We start from the raw sequence: 26,746 nt of genomic DNA on the forward strand, positions 1-26,746 counted from the left end.
ATTCAGGAGGAAGAATGATTAATCCATGATATAAGAACGGAGTATCCAAGTAGATGGAGAGGGAGAGAAAAATTGTTTTGGATTCTAATGTTATGTTTTATGTCTAACCTATGCCCCTTTATATAGGTTAAGACTTTCTTGTTCTATAAGAATTAGACAATATTAATCATAAATCAACTAGTATTTTAACTTTCTTGTTAAACTAGTATTTTCATTAAATAATTACTAAATTAGATATGATTAATGCGATTAGGATTCCTTGTGTCAAAGATCAGGGATTCCGGAATCCGCGAGGCATGAGGGAAAAAAAAGACACAAAGCTTTTTAATTATCTAATAACACAATTAGATAAAACTCTAATTTGTAATCCACATGAATCCGAATTAGTACGAGTCGATAGTTCCTACTATAATTTATATAGGAAAAGGAAAATGTTTAAAAATAAATTTTATGGTTTGAGCGATATTCAAAGACAGTCCTATAATTTAAAAGTATGCAAATAGATGTACGTGGTTTGTGTATTTTTCAAAGTTAAACATTTTGTCAAAAATATATTATAGTGCCTATTTATCCTAAAATTGAGCGATTTTGAATAATTAAAAATACTGATTTTATATATTAATTACGTCATATATAAGAACTGACTTTACAAATTAATTAAATTATAAGTATTATTTCACAAAAAAAATTGACCCACAGATATTTTAAATGCAAATTTCATAAACATCAATAAATGTATATAGATATATTTTTATTGCTTTTTTTAGTTTTTTTTTTACACTTTATGGATCTTATATTGATTTTAGCTGTACATTTGCGAGATTTTATTTCTCCTAATTTTTAGGATGTAATATTAATTTTCTATCCAATGAAATGATACATTAATATTTTATTATATATATATACTTTTTTTTTTCTTAAGAAATGTACTTTCCAAAGATATTATTAGAAAACTTAAATTTTTAATTTATAAAAATTATAAGAGATTTAAAATTTAAAATAAAAGGTCTAAATGTTATACTTTAAAAAGAAAAGTTAGCGTTAATTTTATAGCCTCCAGCATCAAAATTATGAAGTTTTAAATTGCTAAAGGTAAAAATAAATAAAATAAAATGATCTGTGAATCATAAGGTTAAAATTAGCCTACAAATGATTACATGGATAATACCTGAAATCTGTAATTTAATGCTTTGATGCCATTAACTACAAAATCAATCTTAATTAATAATTTTATTTTATTTTTCTTAATTAACACTAAATTAACTGCTCTATTACTCGAAATAATTACTAGCTGCTTTATTAGTTTATATGATCCCAAAAATATTGCTTTATTTAACTAATTAGCTTTTAATTGAAATGTTGATTATACTAAAGTATAGTTGACTTTAGTTGTTTTCTTTTTGGGTAAATTTCAAATAAAACCCATGTGGTTTCACTAATTTTCAGATAAAGGATTGTGGTTTACTTTTTGTCAAAACGAGGATTGAGGTTTTCAACTTTAGCAAAATAAGGACTTTTTCGATTGATACTATTAAAATCACTATTGACGACTTCAAAAATAACATATTTTAAGAACTACTAATATTCTAAGCAACTTTAATTCTTCAACTTTTTTATTTTGAGATTATTTTGATGAAGTTTGGTAAAGAGAGAGAAAGTTAATGTTTAGAAAGAGAAAGTTCCAAAAAAGATTATTTTCGAAAATCGAAAATGTAGTTCCATATAAAATATGATATTGAACAACTTTAATTCTTAAAAATTTTCATTTTCAGGTCATTAAAAATGATTTTAATAACATTAGTTCAAGTGTGAAACTCATCGTTTTGACAAAAAAGTAAACCACAATCATTTATCTGAAAATTAGTAAAACTACATTGGTTTTATTTGAAATTTAGCCTGTTTTTTGAAGAGCGACTTTACTTGTTATTTTGATTTTGTTTCTGGTGCGTGTAATTGTAACATTTTTATTTGGGTGAATGGAGCGGAGTCATCAGTAATGAAGTTGAAGAAAAAATTCCTTCAGAACAAAAGAATTTGGATCTTATAGCCATATAATTGATCTGTGAATCCAAAATCTTAACTCATCGCTCTTTCCTTCCTCTGTGCTCCTTTGTGTTTTTTCCCTTTGGCCATCGATCGTCTCATCCAAAATGTGATCGCCGCCGGAAATCCTTTGAATTGCCATTATATTCAATGATCCAATGAATCTTCAAGCAATTGCCAATGATACTTCGCCTTCTCTCGCGCCCAAGGGCCCTGGATTTCCCGCGGAAATTGCTAACCAAGGCTTTCTCACGTTGCCTGCCCTTGTTAACGACGGCCAGGAATGCTATGGGTTCTGGTATGCTGCCGTTCTAGTGGTGCCTGCTGTTTTATTCTTGTCGTACTTGGGGATCAACGCGAAGAAGAATGTGAGGAGGCTTTGGTGTAGGAAATCCTTTGTCCTGATTTCCTACTATGTCCTTCTCTGGCTTGCTGCTGCTCTGAATCTCGCCTGGTGCTCTCTTCAGGTTAGGTTGTAATTTTCTTGTTTGTTATTATAGTTCGTTCTCATTTTCTATCTCAGCTGTACTTTCCATTATAAGAGTACACGTTAAAATACTTATATTGTGGAGACATTCCATTGATCGCGTGAAAAGCAAAATCTGAGTTTAGTGGAAATGCGGCATTGTCTAGGACTTGGTGGAAATTGGAAAGTAGGGAGTTCGGGTGTGTTGAACGTGAATGAACTTTTCAATTGTAGATTTGAACTTGTAAAACCAGTAATTAAATGCTATTGCTCAAGTGAGATTGATACTATTTGTTTTCCTTTGAGTTCTATTATTTCTGATTACAAATTGCAGTAGGCAGCTGATGTAGAGGTAGTTGATTTGAAGCTAACACGGAGGTTGCAGCATTTTATTGGCCATTTTTCAATACGTTTTACTCTGTAACTTCCCCTAAGAGCAACTGATAGATATATGGTGTTTCTTCATGAACATTTTAGGATTAAATAATGTTTTTGGATTTAAAAAAATACTTATGTTTCCTCCTTTCTTTTTTTTTTTATCACGGTCGTTGATTGAACTTATTTTTGCTTTATTCACTACCTGGATTACACCTTGAAGAACAGGCTTGGCAATGTTATCCTGGGAAGGTAGTTGCTTGGAATTTTCTATCGTTGTTCACAGGATCTGCAATGCTGTGCTTGGAAGTTAGCTTAATTGCTTTCCTGCTCCAGGAGAGTTATGCCAGTGGGTTGGAAACATTAACCCGTACTTTTGCTGTCTCAGGAGTCATTGTTGCTGTGGATATACTTTTCAAGGTGCTTCATGCTTTTAACCTTTTCCCCCGTTGGATACAATGTAAATTTAGAAGCCAAGTTTTCAGTTCTTGATTGAACAATTTATTGGTTGTTAATTGCTAGACTGAAAATGATGAGGTGAATGTGGCTTGATCAATTTATAACAAGTTGCAGTATAATTCCATAACATCATTTACTTCTGAAACATACAACTTTACAATCTGAACCAGGCGATGGAAGTGTCCAGAAGGGAATAGCAAATTATGATCATTAATCAATTCATTATAATTTTTGTGTTTCAATTCAATAATTATATGCTTAGGAAGATGCGAGGCAAAGTCTCAGTATTTAGGATAGGATTAGTTTTACAGAAGATTAAAGAGGAAACTATATGTAGTCATATGTACTATCAATGGTGATTTTCCGCCTATAAAATTTCTTCAATATGAATGTAATTTGTCTCTCGATACCATGTTGAGGATCCTATTTCTTAAAGACCAAGAGATGTTTTGAATTTGTTGTTTTTGTTTTTCTTATGTAGAATTAAAATTTTACATCAAGTATTTGGTTGTCAATTCCATATAACTAATTTGACTTGATATGTTTTAGGAGATGGCACCTATGTACTGGTTATTTTAATACTAGTGTTACTAATATAATGATTGCGAGTCGTTTCTGGATTCATGCACTGTATTGAAAAATATCAACCATATTGAATAAACACCTCATTGCATTGTGTAATGTTTTTCAGGGAATATATGTCTTTGGATTTGGGGTACCAGTATTCAGTGACGGTGATGAGAGTACACAAAGAATGAAGTGGGGGATGTGGATCATTTACAAATTATTGTTTACTATAGTATACGGCTACATATTGTTTGTGCATTACTCAAAATGGAGAGAAAAGTTACCTCGTTAGTATATTTCCAAATTTGGTTACGCTCATTAATTTTTACTTGACGCAAATGAGAATTCTTTTTCTTGTATTATGCAGCTAGACCAGCATTCTACAACTACATAACTGCTATGTTTGTCACTAATGCTGTGCTATTACTTGCATGTGGGTCTGCTTTATTTGGAGCAAGCTTTGGCATTTGGTAATTCAAATACCAAATTCATCTTTACAAATTAATATGCTTTTCAATTTGTGATAGCAGTTGAATAAAGTTTCCTCTTTCATCTGCTGCAGGTTGTACAAGTTTATGGTTGTCTGCTATCACTCACTGTACCTTCCCTTTCTCCATGTAACAATTCTAGCTGATTTTTTCCAGGTGCGTTCAGTTTATTTTTAAGGGATAATTTCCAAATTTATACCAAACGTTCTTAGGGAAGTACATATTTACTTTTAACGTTAAAAAAATGGTAAAATTTATCATAAACATTTCCAAAATGGAGCAATTTGACAACTAGGCAGGGATGGAGTCAGCCTTTGAATGTTTGGAGTGCAAAAAATAAACTCAACCCATATGATTTGGTTTTTTTTTTGCTTTTCTTTGCTCGTACTTAGTCTAAAACGATCATGTTTTGGTCGTAGTTGGAGCGGAAAAAAGAAAAAGATGCATAGCCCTTCATCGGCTCATCTGCTGGGGTGCAATCAGCATCCCCAAAGATAGAGATGGAGGGATAGTTCCAGATGGTCAGTTGTGCATCATCACTCTTTTTGCTCCCATGCCTCCATCGTTGGGTTCAGTTAAAAAATCTCGTTTTATGGATTTTGTTACCTGGATGCATAATTGTTTAATGTACGGTTATCTTGGTCTAAAATTGCTTCAAATTAAAACTTTAAGAATAAATTTTACGGATGTTAAAGTAAATTTGGACCTTTATCCCTATTTTTAGTCAATCGCATAGATCTAGGTTTGGATGATTCACTCATGGCTTCATGACATTTAATTTGTCTTGCGTAGGAGGAAGATTTTCTGTTAGATAATGCTTACTACTCTGAGATGAAGGATGCTGGGTTCTTCGATGCAGACTGAGATTGATTTAACGCACAGACTTAGATTGATTTAACGCACAGGATACTGCAGAGAAAGCCATAGGAAACAAATAAATCCTTTACCCCCAATTTTTAATTAATGACAAGTTATAGAATTTTAACAGATGTCAAATGTAAATATTCTCTTTAGTTGACAGAAAAATGTAGATGTCGACTCATAATTGATACACACTTGCGTAGAGCAGAGTTTATACTTCATCAGAATCTTTTCTTTACGTCAAATAAGATCAAATCTTAGTAAAGTTGTACTCATCTTCTTTACCAATTAGACTTCTTTTCCCAAAATAAAAGTTTCATATGAAAACAAAAGTAAAATACAGTATATAAACTCTCAAAATCTTTGTTTTCCATCCTAGACATAAATATAATATTAATTAATTAACTCGAGAGTAAGCATACAAAATAGATCATTACCGTCTGTAACACAAGATATTATATTAATTTGTACAACAAAATTTATCATATTTGGTTACGGATTAACGCTGTTACTCCATAAATCATTGGAACTATTCTGATTATTATGAACTTGGATCTTCAATTCACATTCCTCTTTCCATTTCTTGAGAGTTGGCTAGTTCTTGAATGCAATGTTCTTGTTCAAAGCCAAGGTAACAATCTGAAACTAACATCAACTTTGTCCCCTGCCAAACACAGGAGTTTCAGCAACAGGAAAAAATAAAATAAATAAATTAACATTATGACAAACAAATTAATTATGCTTTTCATTGTCTTGTGAAATAAGGATAGGAGCGGGTTCCAAACATTTCAGTCGAATACCACGATATCTCCATCCTTACAGTCTCACCATTACGATCACAGGGTTTATATGCACAACCGGGACCCTGGGAATGGTGATCTACCAGATATCTATACCAACTATCGCAAGATATCATCTAAAAGTTTCTGGTTTTTTTAGAAACTTCACTTTTTTCTTCATAAAAATGAACAAGAAAGTATATGTTCTTTATTTGCGGAGGCTGGACATGGATAAAAAATGAACCATTTCGTGCTCAGTAAGAAATGAGATGTACAGCATCATAGAAAATAGGAATGGTTGTGAAGATGAGAAGATATTTTGACCTGGAAAGTAGTTAAGGATGATGGTAAGTCCATGTGAGTAACCAAGCGATCAGAGAAGGAAACTCTCTTCAGAGCATATAGTTCAGAGGTGGATGTGTTACCAAGAACTAGCCACCATGCTTCATCTTTCACCTGTAAAAGAAAATCAACTTAGATTGTTTTCCAGCAGGCAGTAGAAAAGAGGCGCATGTCTACCTTAGGGAATCGAGGAACAAATGCCCTTGAGGTGCTTTGCCTTGAATTGGTCTTCTCCAATTTGATGTTTAGAACACGAGACTTTGCACCACCAGTGTCCTTTTTCTGAATTTTTAACTTCATTGTAATGCAGGGAAAATGTTGCAGATCCTGATAACCAAAACATAAGAGTTAAATACAAAGAAAATTTTAACTATTACATTAATCACATGACAGCCTTAATTTTGTTGCACTTGCAACAATATGCTACCATCAATAAGATTCAACACAGACATTTTTTAACATGCGCAATCAACTTTCTTCCAACTCGGATGGGCCTATGCTATAATGACTCTGTAATATTTTTGCATCCACCAATGGACATCAGAACAAGTTCAACTGTCCCTTTAAAGAAAAAGAGGTGATGTCCCAATTGTACTAAATGTGAAATTTGGAGCTGAAGATAAAGTATATTCATTGATCTAAAACAATACAAAATGATAGTTGTCAAACTAAACTTTCTCACTATAACCAGTCCATTCATTCATTGCTAGCGAGTGAGTGGTCAATCCATTAATATTATCTCCTAGAACCTCACAATGGATGTTGCTAATTACACTTTGAAGTATCTCTACAGAATTCATGGTCATTGCAGGGTTAAAGAACTATCGGATGTTGAAACTAAAAGTGCTCCTACAGATAAACGACCTCCATATAAGAGTATTATCATTATTGAAGGCAACCTTATTTCCTAAAATGTAAGCAGCAACTGAATATTGTGATAAGGCACATCACTTGTAAATTGATTTTGTTTTCAAGAAAGAACAAACATCCATGGTCCGAATTAAGAAGGGAGTGTTATGGGTGAGCTGTATTTTTTCAACTTCGACATGTAGGTAAGGGAGTAGGTGAAATGTATATGATAAGAAAGCCGGTGTAGTAAGAGTATTTATCATCTACCATGTATATCAAAATATAAAATACACAACATTTGTTCAATCCCAATAATAATGTTCTTGATTCTCATATAGATTCTTCTATCATAAACTACTTAGAGATAGTTCTGTTAATTGGTTCTCATTTTTTGCCTCTATTGTTTTGCATATGATTGATGATCAATTCTCATCATTGTACTTCTAAAACCATTACTGATCGCTTTAAATAAAAGATTCAATACACGGATCTTTCTTTTCAAGGAACGCGTAGGCAGTTTTCTATATTCTTGTCTCTCTTTCTCCTTCTCCCAACACAACATAGCAAAAGAAAAAATTGTATGCTGCACAAAACATGTACCAAAATCAGCAAAATCCAAGGACAAATCACCTGGTATAGTCTTGAACCAAGTAGACTTCCAACCATTGCCTGCAGAGTGGTCTTGGAAAGGTCTAATAGATGTTGCAGAGTAGAGATTCCTTTCTTACTTAATGATGACACCAAATCGGTATCCATGCATGGCAACATCCACAGGTCAGAGTCTTTATCACACCATAAACCCTGACAAAAGACAGGGATTAAGAGACAAAGCATATAATCAATTTAACAAATGAATTAAGGTAGAGATATATCATATTCTTTTAACCCTAATGTGGACACTTTTATGCTTTCAACCATTGGAAATATTTAAAATTTCAGACTTTCAGTTTGAAGAAGAACTTAATATTATGGGATTTACTATAACAAAAATAACTTGTTTAAGAACACTTACGACAACCTTGTCATTATTGAATGTAAGCTTAACTGACCATGTGCAGCATCCACGCATTAGAATTAGAATTGCAACTGGGATAGGATAATATTTTGTAAGTTCCCTTGTTTTTTCAATATTTATCTTTGTCCTCGTTTCCAACCTTCATTTCAATCACTAACATGCTAGATTATTTATGTAATAGAGTTGTTACCATTATCAATCCCAAGATAAAGAGCAAGAGTTGAAGAGAAATTGTTAAGATCATGGTTCCCAAAATCAAAAGTAAAAGAGACCGGAGGTAGAATATTTTACATTTAACTAGACTTGGTATTTGGTAATTTCTAAGAAAAAAAATGTCAGACAACATTGATTATAAATAAATAATAACTTCAAAAAAAAAGGATATTTGAGATTATAGGAAACATGGAAAGGAACCCATCTTCCACATTGGCTCACCTATAACAACAAAAAGAGGTTTATCTAAGGTTAAAAAATTAAGGTTGTAGGATTAATGAAGCTCAAGAATGGTTCTCTTTTTTCATGTACGAATATCAATGAGATTTGACCCTAGTGCTGTGCTAAAATTCGCAGCAACATATTCCATCCTTCAGTGTAGGCATGTGCGTTTGGAATTCTAACATCTTAATACAATTATTATATGCAGGATAATTTATAAAACAATATCACAGGCACAATTGATGGTCAGCAAGCTCCTCTTATGAGAGTTCTAGAGAAGGAAAGTAAGCATTCAGCTAAACAAGAAAGTACACCCAGGGTAAAAAAAAAACAGATCACATGGACGAATGCCAATAGGAAAAACTGAATTCCCAACTATTAAACAACTTATTGGAAACACAAGAAGACCTGCTCTTAAAAGGTTAAAACTGCAATACAGAGAGAAATACCTGCATGACCATTTGCAATAGACGCATGCAAGTAATTGTGCTTAAAAGCCATCCGCTATTAGCACAAATATCTATCATGGCCTGCATAATGCGTATGCTTTGATCCAACACAGATTTCAAATCTGTTACATAGTCACTGATTGGTAACTCTAACTGGGAAAAATGTGCCTGAAATCACAGAACACACCAATAAAAATAAATAAAATCTGATAAATACTTGAAGCATCAAACTAAGCTAGAAAAGAATTTCTTAAATATCTCGACCTGAAATAGCAGATTTGCTTTGACATGTGGATCATCTAACCGGTTCTTGTCCACCATGTATCGAACTCTACTAGACAATGCTTCATTATAATTTTCCTGTCATAAAGGATTGCAATTTTCAAGATAATAATTAGCAAGACCATTATGTTTTATAAAAACAAACTCTAATAGTATATATATGACTTAAGCCCATGGCTGGACATAATTTCACAAACAGAGTATAAAAGCCACTGCATTCGAAGTGAAGAAACACAGCAACAAACATGTGAGAGATCTAACAAAGTGTAAAATATAACAGTATTAACTATTGAACATGCATTCCTGCTTAATAAACAAACATTTGCATTTCTGAAACATAGCACAAGTTTCCTTCTTCCTGTTTCAACTATGTTTCATCCTAAGGTAAACTTGATTAATTATATCTTGTTCTGGATCAATGTTTTTAACAATATGCACAATCACTTATATTTTATATTACATTCTAGTAGTGGGAGATTTTCCAGGCCTAAAATATATCATCACAAATAAAGAATAAAATGCCACCATTGAATTCAGAGTGAAGAAACACCACAATTAATGTGTTTTGCTCATCCGAACCAATATATATATAGGAGAAATTATAGGGATTTTGTAATTTAACCTATTTCCTTAGTTAGACCCTCTAACTGTATATATAGTCATATAGTCGGTGTATTCATCAATCGAAGCACAAGACATTATTCTCTCATATTGTCTCAAGTTCAAAACATAAATGAAACAAAAATCAAGCAAGTATTTTCTAGAAAATTAGTTTAAGAGATCAAAGGTTCTATCTAACAAGCAGTTAACATATATCGAAAGATTAAACAAGGCAAAACATGAACTCTCAAACATAGCAGTTTGAAATGAAGGATCTAGGAGCTCTATAATACTTCTAAAGCATACAAGTATCTGCATGCGAGCCAATAGATCACAGGTTGTCTATCTATCCAGATAAAGTTCCAACCAACAAAGGAAGATACCTGAGAATTGTGGGGAAACTGATTTATCTGACTCACACTAGACCTGATTTGACATATGCAATTGGTGTTGTAATTCAGTTTATGCATATATGCATAATCCGAGTGATTGTAATATGAATGCAGTAAATCGCATTTTAGCCTATCTCAAGTCTTCTCTAGGAAGAGGTGTCATGTTCACTAAGAAATGGGCACCTAGACATTGTGGGCTATACAGATGATTTTGTTGGTTCCAAAACAAATAGAAAATGTACTTCAGGCTACTTATCATTTGTGGGAAAACTTAGTAACTTTGAGAAGCAAGAAACAAAATATTGTAGCATTGTCAACTGCTGAAGCCGAGTATCGTGCAACGCATCATGGGATAACTGAGCTTACTTGGTGAAAATTCTTTTAAGAGAACTTGGATATGGGCCGAAGAAACCTATGGTTTTCTTCTGTGACAATATGGTTGTTATTGAGATTGCAAATAATCCAATTATGACAGAACTAAGCATGATGAACTTGACAGGAACTGCATTAAAGACAATTTGGATTCTGGTACAAATGAAATTCCATACAACAAGAGTTCAAAATCAACTTGCAGATTTAATGAATCATCATCCAAGTTGGGCATGTGTACATCTATGCACCAACTTGAGGGGGAGAGTCCACTTTATAGGAATACATTCTTGTATATGAGCTGTAGTTATTCCTATTTAGTTTTATTGTATGGTTGTCCTACCTTATATAGAATTCAACAATTGTATAAATTTCCTTCAATTAGCAGATTATTCCACCTAATTATTTCTTACTTGCATAAAGGGCGGCCCGGTCGCACTACGCGTCCCCGCTGAGCGAGGGTCCGGGGAGGGGTCCCACCACAAGGGTGTACTGGGGGCAAGCCTTCCCCTGCCAATTTATTTGGCAAGAGGCCGCTCCTAAGACTCGAACCCGTGACCTCTTGGTCACACGACAACCTTACTTGCATCATAATCTAGAGATAATAATAGCAGTATAACTTTCATTATAACCAAACGTATTTCTGCATTTGTCCTCAACCAAAACCAGAAAGCGATATTTGGACAAGGAAAATACCTCATTATGTCGTACAGGGAGTTCATTATATTCAGAAGCACCAGCTAGAATATGCAAAAACACCTGTGATAAAGACAATTCTAAACATAATGATACAAGGAAACCAAATTATTATGATATTCAAACAAAACTTCTAGATGAACTTACTTCAAGAGAAGTATCTGGCCCTATATTTGATCCAAACATTGATACTGTCATATAACTAAGGTAATACTGTGATGCTATCATGCCCAACATCGTGGACTCCACATTGTCTTCATTAATCTTGACACAGCCACTATCTTCAAGATCCTCAAATGTGTTCTGTACTAATCTGCCAAAGATAAATTATTATTTAACTGCCAAAAAGATCCAGAGTTACAGTTCCAACCATATCAAAATTGTTTGGTGCTACCATGAGTTTTTTTTTTTTAACATTTTGGTTTAAATACATTAAATTAAGTATATACAACAATTCTCTTAGCATCTAGAGGGAAAACAAGTATATTGTCGAAAAAGGATAACACGAAGCAGAATTTTAGAGTAAAAATTGGTTAAATCTATTTTTATGAAGTCAAACAAAATAATCAACCAGCCACACCTTATTACCTGGATAAATAAGAATTTAGAAGTTCTGGTTCTGCATTATCTAGACCATAGTATGCTGGATTAACCATCTGCAACAAATGCTATTCATATCAACTTTGCAGGTAAATAACAATATATTTAAAAGGGTCGTAATAACCTTTACTTGAAAAATCAAAAGAAAATGAATCTAACAGTGAAGAAAATACAATCATATCTTATTTCTTTACTATTAGAAAAAGCATCCATTTATTTTCAATTGTTACCTTAAGAAGAACTTTGTGGATAAAGTTTATTTCTGGATTTTATTGCTACTACAGTCAAACCTTCATAAATTAATACAACAACAACAACAACAACAACAACAAAGCCTTAGTCCCGAAATGATTCGGGGTCGGCTAACATGAACCATCATATAAAACCGTGAAAATCAAGTCGTGTCAGCGACACAGATTCGCTCCCTCCACTCCGTCCTATCCACTACCATATTTTCCTCAATTCCCAATAAACTCATATCACTCTCGATCACCCTCCTCCAAGTTTGCTTAGGTCTTCCCCTACCCCTCACCACTACATCCCTTTGCCACTCTTCGGTTCTCCTAACCGGCGCATCAAGCGCTCTACGTCTCACATGGCCAAACCACCTTAGTCGGTTTTCTCTCATTTTATTCTCAATAGATGTAACCCCTACTTTTGTCCTAATTATTTCATTACGCACCCGGTCCTTTCTCGTGTGACCACACATCCATCTCAACATACGCATCTCCGCCACCGACATCTTATGGATGTGGCAGTGTTTCACTGCCCAACACTCCGTACCATATAACAATGCTGGTCTAATTGCCGTCCGGTAGAATTTTCCCTTCAATCTATTAGGCATGCCGGGATCATAAATTAATACTCGATAAATTAATAACCTCTTTAAAATAATAATTTCTTCTGGTCCCGACTTGGGCTAGATCACTAATTTTATACTTGATAAATTAATAACCTCTATAAATTAATAAAATTTCATGGTCCCAACATTATTAATTTATAGAGATTTTACTGTACTTCAATAGCATATTTTTCTAGTTTTGGAAGGTCATCCTCACTGTTGTCTTGGGCTAATATAAATAATTCAGTGGTTTATTCTTTAACAATCACTTCCTCTAGTTTTCGACCAATATTTATGCTCTAGCTTGAGGGAGTGTTAAAAAATATATCAAGCTGTTACTCCATAATCAGCTCTTTGATTAGCTCCTTAGTTAAAGAAATTAGTGTAAATGTAAATTCTCTTACCATGTACAGCACACTGTATTGTATATATAGGTGTACTTTCTCATGATAATAAACACGAGAATTCTATTCTCCGTCCGTGTCTTTACATCAATTAAAAACCTATTATGACAAAATGAGTTCAAATCTGGCCGAATATTACCTTTTAACTATTTCACTATTGCTGTAGAGGTAACATCAATTAAAAACCTATTATGACAAAATGATTGAGACTTGTTTGACAAAATGATTGAGACTTGTTTTACATCAATTAAAAACCTATTATGACAAAATGATTGAGACTTGTTTGAGACTTGTAACTAGTTCAAATCAAATCCTAAATTTCATTTTCCGTATCAACTTAGTCACAAGAAGTGTCAAATATTAGTTCAGAACCTGGTGGTGATAAGAAAAGAGTACTAACCTCAACACGGTCGTATGACTATTAGAAGTGCTAAGATATTTGACCAAAACCTAACGGTATAAGAAATACACTCTTTTTTGTTTGATCCCTAAAACAATTAAAAGGATTAAATGAGTCTATAATCTATGGATAAGGTCCAAATTTGCCCCTAAAGTTTTTAGGGAAGCGCAGATTTACCCCTAATGTTTAAAAGCAAGATCAAATTTACCCCTATCTAAGGGAAAATTTGAACAGGTTTGACAATTATTTGACTGTCATATCGGACCGTCCAAACAAGTTTGTCGATAAATTGAAGTAGCTTCGTGCATTTTGGCAGGAGTCATAAGACTGCTAGGCCATAAAAGAGGACTAATTAATATTGTTTGTACACATGTAGAAACAATGCCTATACATAGAAAAACTACACTCAACTACCAGAGTGCTCACATGGCATCTACAAGCAAATCATTCTGATCAATTCTTCTTGTTGTTTCCTTTTTTTATATATTTTGGTTATTTACTTTCTACAGCCACCTTTGCCGGTTTAAGACCACAGACCCATGACTATTACATCACCGCATTTAACATCCAAAATAACACATATATCACCATGGTTTTGCATACTTACAACTAAAATGGATTTTATTTGGAGGTCAAGAAGTTGGATTGATATCATATGACAGCAGTATGTGTAAGACTAATAATCCAGGATTTAGAAAAAAAAAAAAAATCAGCTTGACAGCATTCTTATAAAGCTTAAAGATTTCCATGTACTGCTTTATGCAGCATCTAAGTGTTTTGAGCTTCCACACAAGGAAAAGTTTCCCCCATTATCATTAGCAATTGTGAGGCATTGATTATCTAAGGAATAACCTATTACAATCTTATAATGTAGACCTTGTTAGCCAAGAGTGCAGCTTCAAACTCCAAAAGGTTAACTATGTCTTTTCTTTACCAAAACAAAAAATGATAATAAAAATAAAATAAGACTTAAATATTTAGTTTAGTCTTTTGTCAAGGTAATTATCGGAATTAATACCAGTCTACGGAATAAGTATGTCCATGTAAGATAATGCATTGCATCCTCTTTATGGCTAATAGTTCCAGTTACTATCTCTGCATTGATGTGCTCATGCAACTGCTCCTTCAGACTACTTTCAACTGGAAACGGTTCATATAGAAACTGCCAAAAAAAAGAGAGAGAAGGGAAAAAAACTGCAAGTTTTACTTTCCATTCTTCCAAACGTAAAACTGCTAAAGGAAGAATCCCAAAAAAGTCCCATTACAACTAACCTTTTTGTAGAAGCTCTTTTTTGGTTCATGAACAAGAATGACCGCTTTCCCGTGCTGATCATATTGTGGTCGTCCTGCACGACCCATCATTTGCAAGATATCTGTGATGGGAAAATCAACATACCTCTTTGTCTTTCCATCATAATATTCTGTTCCCTGCAACAGAGATATATCATAAATGTTTTGCTGAAATAACATGAACAAGGAAATCCAATGGAAAGATACAAACAGAGATGCAACAGCAGGAAAAAGCATTTCATAAATTTTTTTACCATAAGATTTGATTGTTTGGACATATTCAACAGCAGCCTATAGATGCTCCCATGTGTAAACATGAGAAATAAAACTCAAAATAGCTAAGAAGGGTAGAGAAGGACCGGGATTAACTTGGATGAAGGTTATCGAAAATGACCTTTGATTATGTTTCAGACGATCTTACAAGGAACTAAGGAAAAGCCAACTAGTTGGACTAAGGATTGGTTCTTCTAATAAAAAAAACTTTACCATGCATTACATACCACATGCAGAATATAATGGTGCTAGTAGATTAGACACTCGAAGTATCGACACCACAATGCACGTAGTACCAATGTATAGAGAGAGAAAAAGGAAAGCCTCTGTACACATACCACGTGGTACGTTTCTGTTTTTTCTCCTAGAAATACAAAGAATGGCCTATTAGGATTCTGCCTTACCTTGATAATAACCAAATGAGCAGGAAGATTAACCCCCCAAGCAAGTGTGCTTGTACATACCAACACCTACAGTTTGAAAAAATAGATCAATTTTATGCTCAAATATTTCCTTCAAAATGACCAAAGAAAAATAAAGCATTTAGGTAAGAAAACTGCCTGTATCTTGTTGTTTGCAAAAAGTTCCTCAACCAGAGATCTATCTTTGTCATTTAAACCTGCATGATGTAACCCGATGCCAAATTGCAAGGTCTGCCTCAGGTTCTGGTCAGTGACTTGAGAAAGAACCATTTGCAATGCTTCTTCGGTCATACTTAGAAACTGCCTAGGATGCTCATCAGCAGCTGCAAACTAAGCAGACATAATAACAGAATGATTAAATTAAAAAGTTATCAGGCATGGAAAAGCAATATTCTCAACATAACATTGCACCTCACCTGGATAAGATCAAGTGCAGTAAGTCTTGTCTGCCGCCGGGATGATACAAATATGAGAACTGGCTTTGTAGGTGAATGGGTCGATATTGCAGCATATGCTGGCTTGTTCATACTATTCATCCTTGGACAGTAGTATTTCCCAGGATACCCCTGTTTATAATCCCAATTGTATAATTCAAAATAGAAGGCAATAATATCTCTCTACTTCATTTGAAAAAGTAAATAAACCAGAAAATGTATCACTGACCATGTACAGACAGAGACAGATAACACTATAATGCAAAAGCTAGAGGTAATGTGTATGAACCAGAACAAGAAACACTCTTTTTTGAAGTAGTAATTGTTAATTATACACTAGCAAAACAGACAAAAGTTCAAAGCTACGTAATGGTTATACATGTAACATCACCAATGAAACAAATTATATTGTCATAGTAGTGATAGAATGTGCAATCACCAAGCGATATTTTTCTGAAGACACGTAAGCATATCAATTCCATAGCAGCAACTGCTGCATATCTACATGCGTAGAAAATTACTTTCTAATCCTCTGGAGTTCGAATGAAATTCCTATACTTTCGGGAGCATTATGGATCACAGCTTTGTATGTCGATTTACCAAATCCTTAAAATTAACAACAGGATAAAATTAAAATGGAAACAATACCAACTTTCTTGTATGAGAGGAGAAAAAGACTTGAAAACAAATTGGAATCAACTACGATAAGATTATACACTAAGCTAAGGAGAAGGAAACCAGCGAAAATATGAAAAAGCAAATTTATGCCTAAATCTGATGCATAAATAAAACTCCTCGACTGCTCAAGGCCCAACATAAAGCAGCCATTCTTTCACACAATGCACCTTCCACGGCCCCTCCTTATTCTCTTCAGCAGATTGGCACCTCACAAATTTGTTGAAGCACAACAGGAAAGTTTCCAGAACTTTATCGACCATATTTTTAAGGCTTAATACATACGCAGCCCCCTGAACTTGTCCTTTTTTTCATTTTACCCCCCAAACTTAAGGGACAACCTATTGACCCCCTAAACCTCCAAAAAACCACCCAATTTACCCCTCCTATCCGACGTGGCGCTGACCTGGCAAAATACAAAACTGCAATAATCCAAGTGCCACGTCGGAGAGGAGGGGTAAATTAGGTGGCTTTTTGGAAGTTTAGGGGGTCAATAGGTTGTCCCTTAAGTTTAGGGGGTAAAACGAAAAAAAAAAAGGACAAGTTCAAGGGGCTGCGTATGTATTAAGCCTATTTTTGAATGTCAATTTAGCAAACCATAAAAATCAACATCATGGGATTCAAATGGAAAACAATGTCAATTTTCTTGTGAGGAATAAAAGACTTGAATACGGATTGGTATCAACTAGGATTATACAAAGAGCTAGGAAGAAGGAAACCAACAAAGATAGGAAAAGCAAATTTATGGCTAAATCTGATCAAGGTCCAACATAAAGCAACCATTCTTCACACAATTATATTGCGCCTTCCACTCCCCTGCTCCTCTTCAACAAATTGGCACAAGCATTTGTTCAAGCACAACAGGAATGTGGTTCTAATCTAATGGAGAGAGACCACTGATCTGTTCATCTCAAGCAGCCAGAGAACAGCGTACTCAAATGTGCTAAACCATATAAAGCCGAAGTCCAAAATTGAGGGGACCTTATGACTGAAGTTGCAAAAATAAATTGTACCAAGGTAATCATGGCATACCATTTTGCTATAAAAAAAAAAGGTGTACATATTTTTTTCTTTTTTTTTTCTTTTACAAAATTAATGGCCATCTGTGAAGATGTACATCTTTTTGAAATTACAAGTCAATTAATTCAATGTATTATTTGGGGCCTTGATGTTACATTCAAGAATACAAATACAAAGATAAACATGTTACAAGTTGGTGCAAACATAATTTGGGACTACGTTTATCAGCCTTTGCCTGAACAACAACGAACAATAAAAAGGAGAAAAGGAGATACAGCTGCGATTCACAAATCCATAATACCAAAAAGGGAGAAACAAATGCCACATTTAAATATTATACGAGAAAATCCACATTCCACGACAATATAGTCCAAATGAAATACACAGCATGAATACTTGCCTGAATATGGACTTCCAGGGGAACAGGCCTCACACTTGGCTTAAAGTTGAACAGGCCAATTTCTCCGACCCCCAACCAATCAGCCAAATCACTAGCGAAAAAAAAAAAAAAAAAAAAAAAAAAATTAAACAAGAAGTCAGCAAGTTAGCAGGGGCCAATGCACCACGTGAGTTCTTAACTAGCAAAATGAACACTGTTAAACCACAAAACATGCAAGTTGGCCAATTATAGCACGATTATCTTTAGTTTACAGCTATTTATTTAAGTGATAGGAAACAATGAAATTTAGCCCTCAACTTACTGATCTTCGTCTGGTGGCAGGCTAACTTCGAAACTGTCACTTGGTTTAATGGGCATTTGTGATTGGATAAAATTCTTAAAATTAACTTTTAAAAACTGAATCGGCTCTAGTGGTTGGATAAAATTGCAACAAACTAATGGTATCTAAATAAAATTCCTAAAATCCAACAATTGGGGAAAAAAAAATGAAAAGAAAAATGAAAAAACATGAATTTTTTTTTTTATATTTAACATCATTAAGCCTAAATTAGATGCAGGACCAAACATCTGATATATGTAATAATACATAAATGAACACAACAAAATCGGGCTTCACATGAAATGTAGATTTTTCATCCAAATAAAGTTTTAGTCATAAAGCAATTGTTATATAGAGCAAAATTTATTTACTTAATTAGTCCGATTTTGACTGATATACTTGCAACATGTTCCACTTAAAAGAGAGAGAGAAAGAAGCTTTTACAGACTGAAGATATGATCATACGTGAAGGCTTGAGTAATTGGATAATGAACATAATTTATCATAATAAAACAGCATTATATCAGCGCCCTGTATTATGATCCATATAAACATACCCAGCATTTGCCAAAGCTGTAGAAAGACCTACGAAACGTACTGCACGATCCGTTTGGGAGGATATGTATCTCATCCTTGAAACAATAACCTGTCCGGTTTATATCGTCAGCGAATCAACAACACAATCGTGGTTCTAGGAAAGAAGAAGCATCACTTATTGCAAATTTGTGCTTCAAGGAAAGAAGATGTGCCACTTATTGCTCTCGGGAACAAAAAGGATGTGACATCAAATAACCATTTACATATAAGCACATTCAGCATTAAAAGTATTGTATACCACATAAATTTCGACATCATTCCAGCGGGTAACGGCAATAAGAACGCCATGTTTATAGTGATTTTTAAGTAGAAAGGCAATCCAGAACGAAAGCCATTCCACTTGCTAACTTGAATCTTGTCATGAAACCATTTGAACTAAAAGCTTAATCTAAGAGTTAAGGCTCAAGAATTTTATTATTATCTCTGACATACCCTCTCACGAGAATGCCCCTTGGGCTTGAAGCGTGTACAACACAAGCCCATCTTACCATGTGTTGAAATTTAATCAACAAAATGAGGTTGCCAGGATTCGAACCCTCAACCACTTGGTCTAAGAGGCTCTGATACCATGTCATGAAACCATTTGAACAGAAAGCCTAAGCTAATAGTTAAAGCTCAAGAATAGCTTTTATTATTCTCTCTGGTAAATTGCAACTACATAACTGTAAACTCATGGATATTTGTGCACAAAAATACTTAAAAGAGAAAAATAATAACTTTCTCCAAACCATATGGACAAACAAAAAACCAGATAACAACAACAAACATTCATCAGGTTGTCTGGTTCACAGGCCAGATACAGACCAGCCCTCAATAACCATCCCGTCTACTTAAATCAACAGTCAAAGAGACATATTGTGTTGAAATGCTTACCGCATTGTCAACACAAACAGAACTATTTTACAGCTCCAGATAAATAAGATATAGCAATTCTCCAAATAAAGTGAGCACAGATACAGAAGAATTCACTTGACAGTTAGTTGGATTCCAAATTTACATGGTCTACACTATTTACTATACGAGACAACTAGACAGATAGAGTCTGAGATCCCTTGTTTATAAATCAGAATATACAATACAGTCGAAAATATAATACCTCAAGGATGGGACCACGATCAGCCCCCAGTAAGTGAATCTCATCCAAAATCATAAGCCCAACCTATTGATCAAAAGACTTGCTTAGAATTAAACAATGAAATATTGGCACATGGTAACAACATAAATAAGAAAAATGACAATCTTATTGAATAATGCACAAACATTTAAAAACTTACCTTCGTTACATAGCTTCTACTATGCCAATTACGGCTGATACCATCCCATTTCTCAGGGGTCGATATTATGATATCTGCTGACAAGAGAGCCATCAAATCTGGAGTATAATCTCCAGTCATTTCAACCTGTTAAAAAACATCTCTTAATTCCAGTGGTATATTCTATTATACAACACAATACACCACCGTTTCATTTAATGCAAGCACAACCATTATATTCAACCTGGCAAAAACCTCATGTTAATATGCAACATACAAAACCCACTTTTATATCCGCATGCACAAGCAAACCCACATGCACTTGTATACATAATGTTAATTGAATAAATTGTGTTACCATCTTTTTCCCAAGCTGAGAGACAAGACGCTTTCTCCAATCACTCATTCTTTCTCGTACAATAGCCTTCAAGGGTGCTATGTAAATAACCTATGTTCGGTAGGAAACATCCAGTAAGAATATAAAAATCCAACAAATGTATAAGGTTGGACCTAATTGATACAAACTCAAAACCCATTGTCTTTTGTACTGTACACAAAGGAAAGAAGCAGTGGGGAGGGAGGACCTTCATATCAGGCTGAGTATTGAAGAGGTGAAGCATAGCAAGTTCTGCAGATATAGTTTTCCCACTTCCAGTGGGAGCTCCTAAGAGAACGTTGTTATCAGTGTGATAGAGAACATGAAAAGTCTGCAATTCCAAAAACAAAGCATCATATCACAAATATGCAGTAGTTTGATACAGCTTAAAACCAATGACATAAGCCAAACCATACCTGTGTTTGTATTGGATTGAAATGAGAAAATCTGTACAAGGCTTCATAACTATTGTTCCCAAGTGAGCTTACAGGGAGGGGTTTTAAATCTAAAAGTTCAGTGTGCGTAGTACGAGCCTGTAGAAATCATCAAATTTCCATAATTTAAAACTTGAAAGAGCCAGAAAAGAGAGACAACAAGGTAGATAGTGTAGGAAGAAGAGTAAAATAAACAACTAGTCTTGTCAAACTATGTTCAAAATAAACAAATAAATAAAGAACAAACCTCGGGCAGAGCTAAATTATGGAATGAAATGGTGTAGAAAGCTTCTGCATGAAGCCAAGTATCAGAAACAGCACGAATATAGTATTGGGGTGGATGTGGTTCAAAAATAGGCACAGTAAATGTGAGCTTCTGAGGCTGTCCTCGTGCTGTTCGCTTTGTCAAAGTGAAAAGCTCCGAGTGGTAGATATGATCATTCTCAGAGTCCTGTTTAATTCTATATCAGGTATACAGTAATTGATGAAATAAATTCTATCTAATCATTAACGAGATTCAGTTTAACCAGCCATCATATGTAAATCGGGTTTCAACCCATGACCATAAGAAATTATACTAGACTCGCGTGAACAAGAAAACTCCTATAGAATGTTCAAATTCCGAAAATTACCATCACTGCAAAAACAATTGTATTGTAATTAAACACAAGGACAGCAATCATAATTAAGTCAACAAAAAACCCAAATTCACATTTCCAACCATCAACCTTGTTATTGCCACATAAAACACTAATTGCGAAATATACTAACATTTTATAGAAATTTTTCTTATCTCTAAAGATATATATATATATATATATATATATCAATCTTCTAGAAAGAGTCGACGGACCCTTTATATAAAAAAAAGAGCTAATGCTCATTTCTCGGGGGATTGGAGGGGGGAGCTGCTGCCACAGCTCGCACAATCAGCTCCTCCTGTTCGAGGAGGAGGGCCTGTTTCCTGCCTTCCAGAGCTCGAACGCGGTCCTGTAAAAATAGCATCCTTCTGGCCACCACCTCTGGATCAATAGGAGGCAGGTGCTCCCAAAAGGCAGCCAGGGTTTGCAGCCGTTCGGCCTTCTCGTTCTCGATTAAAAGAATTTCTTGATTGATTTGAGAAAGTCTTTCTACGGTAGCTGGATCCATCTCCCTTTGCTTTGCCAAATAGAGAAAGAAGTGTCCTATTTATAGGTGTTGGAGGCCCTGAACTCTTTATTATTATTAGTAATTCTTTCCTTTTTTTATATTATATATAGTGGTGTCCTGTCTTGCTTATGACAACGGACCGACCCCTGTTTTTCGCGGGTATCAGAACGTGGCTTGACACCGATGTACACATTAAAATTTAAAACATCAGTATTAAGGAAAAAAAAAATCATATTATAGTTTGACAAAAGACACGTTACTGAAATATTGCAATCAATTGATTTACATTTCAGGTGCGCATTCAAATGCAAATACAAGTGCAATAAAAGGTTCTAGTTAACAATTCAAGTCAAATTAGAAGATAACATCAAAGCTTCAGCAAATTTTTATTGCAACGGTTATTGGATTAAAATTTATCACCAAGCTACACAAGAAATATAACACCCTTCACACTCAAAGCAAAAGCACCATCTTACATTACCTCAACAAGAATCCACCAACGCTGTGCAACACCATGAAAACGATCTTTCCATATAAAATCTGGAGTTATGAGCAAATCCACCTATTAATTTGAACACCATTAACACATCTCTGAGTCGGAATTTTAAATAATTAAATGGAAACCAAACATTTCAACCTTAATTTAGTAAAACTACCTTCAAAACAGTTCTGGTGATTGGACTTATAGTTGCTGATAACTGGATCCATGGGAAATATCCTAAATATTGCTTGACCAACTTATCCAAAAAAAAAAAGGAAAAAGAGAGATTATGAAACCCACATGAAATCAATCAAGAGAGAAAAAGAAAATCATACAAATAAATAATACCTTTCCACCATGAGGATAACGGATAAGTGCTCCAATATCTTTTTCCTCCATCTCCTGTAGACGATCTAAATCAGCTCCTCGTTCTTCAAGCTTCCGCAATATCTGGCCAGTTAAAAGACATAACTAAAAAATGCACATAGCTCATTTACTTCAATAGAACAAAAAGGTACAGCAGACAAACTTCTGATGAGAGATCCTTGTCAAATTGCCTAAGGGGATGTTGATGAGGCCAAATTTGGCGATCGACAGCCTTGCAATATTCTAACATGAACAAAGACATTTCACTCCAGCCTCTGCGCAAACAAATTTCGAATAGGGCACGCATTATACGAGCCAAGCTGGCACTTATGTAGGCAGCATCCGAGACTAATGAAAAAGTATCAATTGAACCACGTGAGATGTACAACTGCATATTTACAATAAGCATCATGATCACTACTCTGTTCCTTTCATAGTAGAAAGTGTATTAAAAAAATCGAGGGCAAGTAAAAACCTGAATGAGGATTGAAATTTTTCCATGCTTATTTGAAGGACCACCCCTAACTTCTAGAGGACATGACATGCGCAACAACATCTCAAGCTCATTTTGCTCCTCCTCTCGAACAACAATGTTTCCAAATTCAGAAGAACGAGCAACCATGTCAATGACCTACATTATCAGCAGTGCCTCGTCAATATAATTGAAAAGAGGCAGCATCACTTGAGAAAGAAAGATTAATTGGCGAGGCAGAAAAATATATCACAAGGGATTGCACCTATAGAATACATACTTTAGAAAATAATTAGTAAATCACTCAGTACTGGCAAACCAGGTCTCAATATTCTGGTAGCAGGCTAGCTCTTTCAAGACAAACTCAAATAATTTATAATGTAGGCTAAATAAACAAAAACCAAGTAAACTGATGCAAGCACATCCTAAATTCCGAGAACATAATAATGACCTCACTATCATTCATGTGGTGTCTTAATAATTCATTGTAAGTTTCAACACTAGAGTATTGGATATAAAAGTGGCTTGCTATGCGGCCGAGCTCAGTACAATAAAAGTTGCCACTTTTCTCATCAAACCGCATCATTTTAGCTGAATCAAGTGAACGAGCAGCATCTGCTATAAGAGCTCTTTGCTTCAAACTTAAAGAAGGATCTGCCATGACCTGCCATATACAAGAGTTTCAGCATAAGCATCCACTTTGAAGAATCAGGACTACCCAAAATCATGTTCTAGTATCATTCAGGAAAAAGTAATGGTATATTCCAGAGCTTGTAAATGAAAAAAAAATGACATCTCAGATATTTTAGCAACAAAAGAAATAAATTGTCTGCAGATGACAAATCTCACTTGTTTCAAGAATATTATGATACATCCTGCAGAACCAGGATATTGGATGCAATCTTAAATAATTTATAAAAAAAGAGGACCACCCTTTAGGACAAAAAAAATATTCTAAGTTCACTGGATAAATCATAAAAGTATTAGTACTCCATTTGCAGGAACTTCCTATGATATTTTGAGGTGGAGACAGCTTGTTAGATGGACAAATTTTGTTGATGTTCAAAGGAAGAGAACAATGACACAAAAACCTGGTAAAACATATATGATTAGTTCCTAGGTAGTGCATTTTAGTTTAGTGAGAATATTTTCAGTTAAGGGAGCAAGAAGGGTTTAAAATGCTACCAGACATGCTTGTGAAACAATCAAAGAGCATAAATGATTTTTCCTTTATAATTAATAATATTTTGACTTATGCAAAGATATATATATATATATATATACATAAGGTGCAGAAAATCAGCAAACCAACAATGTTTACCTCATCCCATCCAATACCATATGCTAAAGGATTCTGCCTCATCCTGATGAAAAGATAAGTATAGCCAAGCCATGCACAGGCTTCCTTAACATTGGTGACTGTACCCAATGCCACCTCCGCATTTAGATTGTCCTTTAAGGAACTAATAAACTGCAAAGCCAAAGGAAAAAATATATATATTAGGAAGCAAGATGAACATAGCATTCTATTAGCAACAAGTCAGATGGTGATGCAAAGAATTAATGAACAATCAAATTATACACTGCTTATAACAGCAATACTACATAGGAAATTATCATCACTACACATAACATTTAAAGCCAAATGCCTAACATTAGAAAACAGGCATTTTTTCCCTAGCTCAAACTGTTAATCTTAACATCGAAGTCTCATTCGGTCCTACCACAATTCAGATTTTTCTCTTATTTGATTCTGCACATCACTTTTCAATCTAATTTTTAATTGACTTGGAGAGAAATACATTTCTGAGAAACCACTGGTTTCAGAACGATCAGAAGTATAAGAAATTTAAAATAAAGTACAACTGACTTCAACTATTTTGGTAGGACCAAACACGCTGTCAAGGCAATAACTGAAATTTCGATAGAGATCAAGAGAAAAAATTTATTATGATCTAACATCTGCAAGGATATCAGATATAACTTCAAGAGTACATGCAGACAATTCCAAACATGTAATTTTATAGCAGGGAATGATGAGAAGACAACAAGCAGGGAAGCAAAACATAGCCCATAATTTGTATTAAGCCATTTTGATTCCTTGAGATACAAGAAAAGATCCAAACTTCAAGATACAGATTGACATCTTTAGAATTGACAGTGGAAGAACTTGTCCCTTTGTAATCCAACTCTAAGATACATTTGAAAATACTATTTTTAACAACTTTATAGGATCATTTGTATCTAATACTGTTGTTTATATTACTCAAACTCAAACAAGAACTACCTGACTCTCAATGGGAAGTTGACTAGTCAACAATCTTAGATAGTACGCGAGTTTTTCATGAGATGTGATTATAATTCCTTCACCACTCTTGTCAAATTGAGGTCTCCCAGCCCTGCCAAAGATCTAGAATAGTAATATAATGAGATCAGTTCAAAAGATCATACAATAAACCAAGTTCTTTTAGGTTCAATTAACAGAATCTTGTAGCTAACCTGCATAACATCAAGCATGCCGATATCTCGCCAGCCACCAGCCTTTGCATCATATAATTGGGTACCCTGGAGTATGAAATTAAAAATAGTACAGTTAAAGAAGAGAACAAATAAGAGATGTGAAGACACTTATCTGCCTACCATATGCCACCCTGAAACAGTATTCAGTATTGGATCAAACTGAAAGTCGTAACTGCCAATCTTCAAAAAGCTGAATGAAATGCATTATATTGCACTGTTACAGGAGAAGACAGACTAATTTTCTTATTGGGGAGGCAGGCAGTATGAAGAGGAGAACGGACTACTCAAAAATGTCAAAACAAGCTGTAGGATAAGGTAATACAAGTTCATTTCTAATTCTTCTAGCATTGAGTTTCTTTCCACTTTGGCTACATATGGGAACAATTGCTGCAATGATCAAATTAATCACCATGCATGAATTTAAAAACGTGCACTGACCTTAATGACAACAGTGTGAGCTGGCAGATTTACACCCCATGCCAAAGTTGCTGTACATACAAGTACCTGGAATAGTAATAACCTAAATTTAGAAAAATAAATGAGCCAGCTTGCA

General features: G+C 34.4%; 2 protein-coding genes across 4 annotated transcripts in view; one reads left to right on the forward strand and one right to left on the reverse strand.

Annotated features, from left to right (window-relative positions):
* The first annotated feature begins 1,998 nt into the window (after positions 1-1,998).
* On the forward strand, positions 1,999-5,480 carry LOC136233044 (protein CANDIDATE G-PROTEIN COUPLED RECEPTOR 2-like). 2 transcript variants are annotated; one of them, XR_010690669.1, is made up of 7 exons: positions 1,999-2,510; positions 3,113-3,304; positions 4,035-4,197; positions 4,278-4,380; positions 4,473-4,554; positions 4,818-4,919; positions 5,191-5,480. XR_010690669.1 is itself a non-coding variant. In XM_066022588.1 (6 exons), exons 1-6 carry the CDS (start codon positions 2,202-2,204, stop codon positions 5,260-5,262), a joined length of 921 nt encoding a protein of 306 aa, XP_065878660.1. In that variant the 5' UTR covers positions 2,003-2,201; the 3' UTR covers positions 5,263-5,480. The 2 variants fall into 2 exon arrangements, 1 of the variants encoding a protein (XP_065878660.1); XM_066022588.1 differs by lacking the exon at positions 4,818-4,919 and having other exon boundaries at positions 2,003-2,510.
* Positions 5,481-5,632: 152 nt separating this feature from the next.
* LOC136233031 (DExH-box ATP-dependent RNA helicase DExH14) overlaps positions 5,633-26,746 on the reverse strand; it is a 35,056-nt gene continuing 13,942 nt past the window's right edge. For both annotated transcript variants that reach the window (XM_066022565.1, XM_066022573.1), the window contains 32 exons: positions 26,632-26,697; positions 26,173-26,238; positions 25,961-26,083; positions 24,995-25,144; positions 24,125-24,337; positions 23,677-23,832; positions 23,365-23,589; positions 23,184-23,285; positions 23,011-23,091; positions 22,836-22,916; positions 21,453-21,656; positions 21,188-21,304; positions 20,980-21,102; positions 20,754-20,843; positions 20,417-20,542; positions 20,239-20,301; positions 19,103-19,191; positions 18,227-18,317; positions 16,114-16,263; positions 15,836-16,027; positions 15,680-15,745; positions 14,985-15,140; positions 14,731-14,874; positions 12,056-12,123; positions 11,615-11,780; positions 11,468-11,530; positions 9,393-9,488; positions 9,129-9,296; positions 7,860-8,030; positions 6,558-6,707; positions 6,363-6,494; positions 5,633-5,923 (listed from right to left, as the gene is read on the reverse strand). In XM_066022565.1, the coding sequence (XP_065878637.1) occupies positions 5,822-5,923; positions 6,363-6,494; positions 6,558-6,707; positions 7,860-8,030; positions 9,129-9,296; positions 9,393-9,488; positions 11,468-11,530; positions 11,615-11,780; positions 12,056-12,123; positions 14,731-14,874; positions 14,985-15,140; positions 15,680-15,745; positions 15,836-16,027; positions 16,114-16,263; positions 18,227-18,317; positions 19,103-19,191; positions 20,239-20,301; positions 20,417-20,542; positions 20,754-20,843; positions 20,980-21,102; positions 21,188-21,304; positions 21,453-21,656; positions 22,836-22,916; positions 23,011-23,091; positions 23,184-23,285; positions 23,365-23,589; positions 23,677-23,832; positions 24,125-24,337; positions 24,995-25,144; positions 25,961-26,083; positions 26,173-26,238; positions 26,632-26,697 (3,990 nt within the window). In that variant the 3' untranslated portion in view covers positions 5,633-5,821. The remainder of the gene's footprint in view (positions 5,924-6,362; positions 6,495-6,557; positions 6,708-7,859; positions 8,031-9,128; positions 9,297-9,392; positions 9,489-11,467; positions 11,531-11,614; positions 11,781-12,055; positions 12,124-14,730; positions 14,875-14,984; positions 15,141-15,679; positions 15,746-15,835; positions 16,028-16,113; positions 16,264-18,226; positions 18,318-19,102; positions 19,192-20,238; positions 20,302-20,416; positions 20,543-20,753; positions 20,844-20,979; positions 21,103-21,187; positions 21,305-21,452; positions 21,657-22,835; positions 22,917-23,010; positions 23,092-23,183; positions 23,286-23,364; positions 23,590-23,676; positions 23,833-24,124; positions 24,338-24,994; positions 25,145-25,960; positions 26,084-26,172; positions 26,239-26,631; positions 26,698-26,746) is intronic.

This window comes from Euphorbia lathyris, chromosome 1, assembly GCF_963576675.1.
Source record: "Euphorbia lathyris chromosome 1, ddEupLath1.1, whole genome shotgun sequence".
Lineage (NCBI taxonomy): Eukaryota > Viridiplantae > Streptophyta > Magnoliopsida > Malpighiales > Euphorbiaceae > Euphorbia > Euphorbia lathyris.

Excerpts from the sequence above, each read along its gene's own strand:
- LOC136233044 (XM_066022588.1), top strand. The coding sequence starts at position 2,202 with ATGAATCTTCAAGCAATTGCCAATGATACTTCGCCTTCTCTCGCGCCC. Across the intron at positions 3,305-4,034 it reads CTGTGGATATACTTTTCAAG|GGAATATATGTCTTTGGATT; the intron begins GTGCTTCATGCT and ends AATGTTTTTCAG. Across the intron at positions 4,555-5,190 it reads TTCTAGCTGATTTTTTCCAG|GAGGAAGATTTTCTGTTAGA; the intron begins GTGCGTTCAGTT and ends TGTCTTGCGTAG.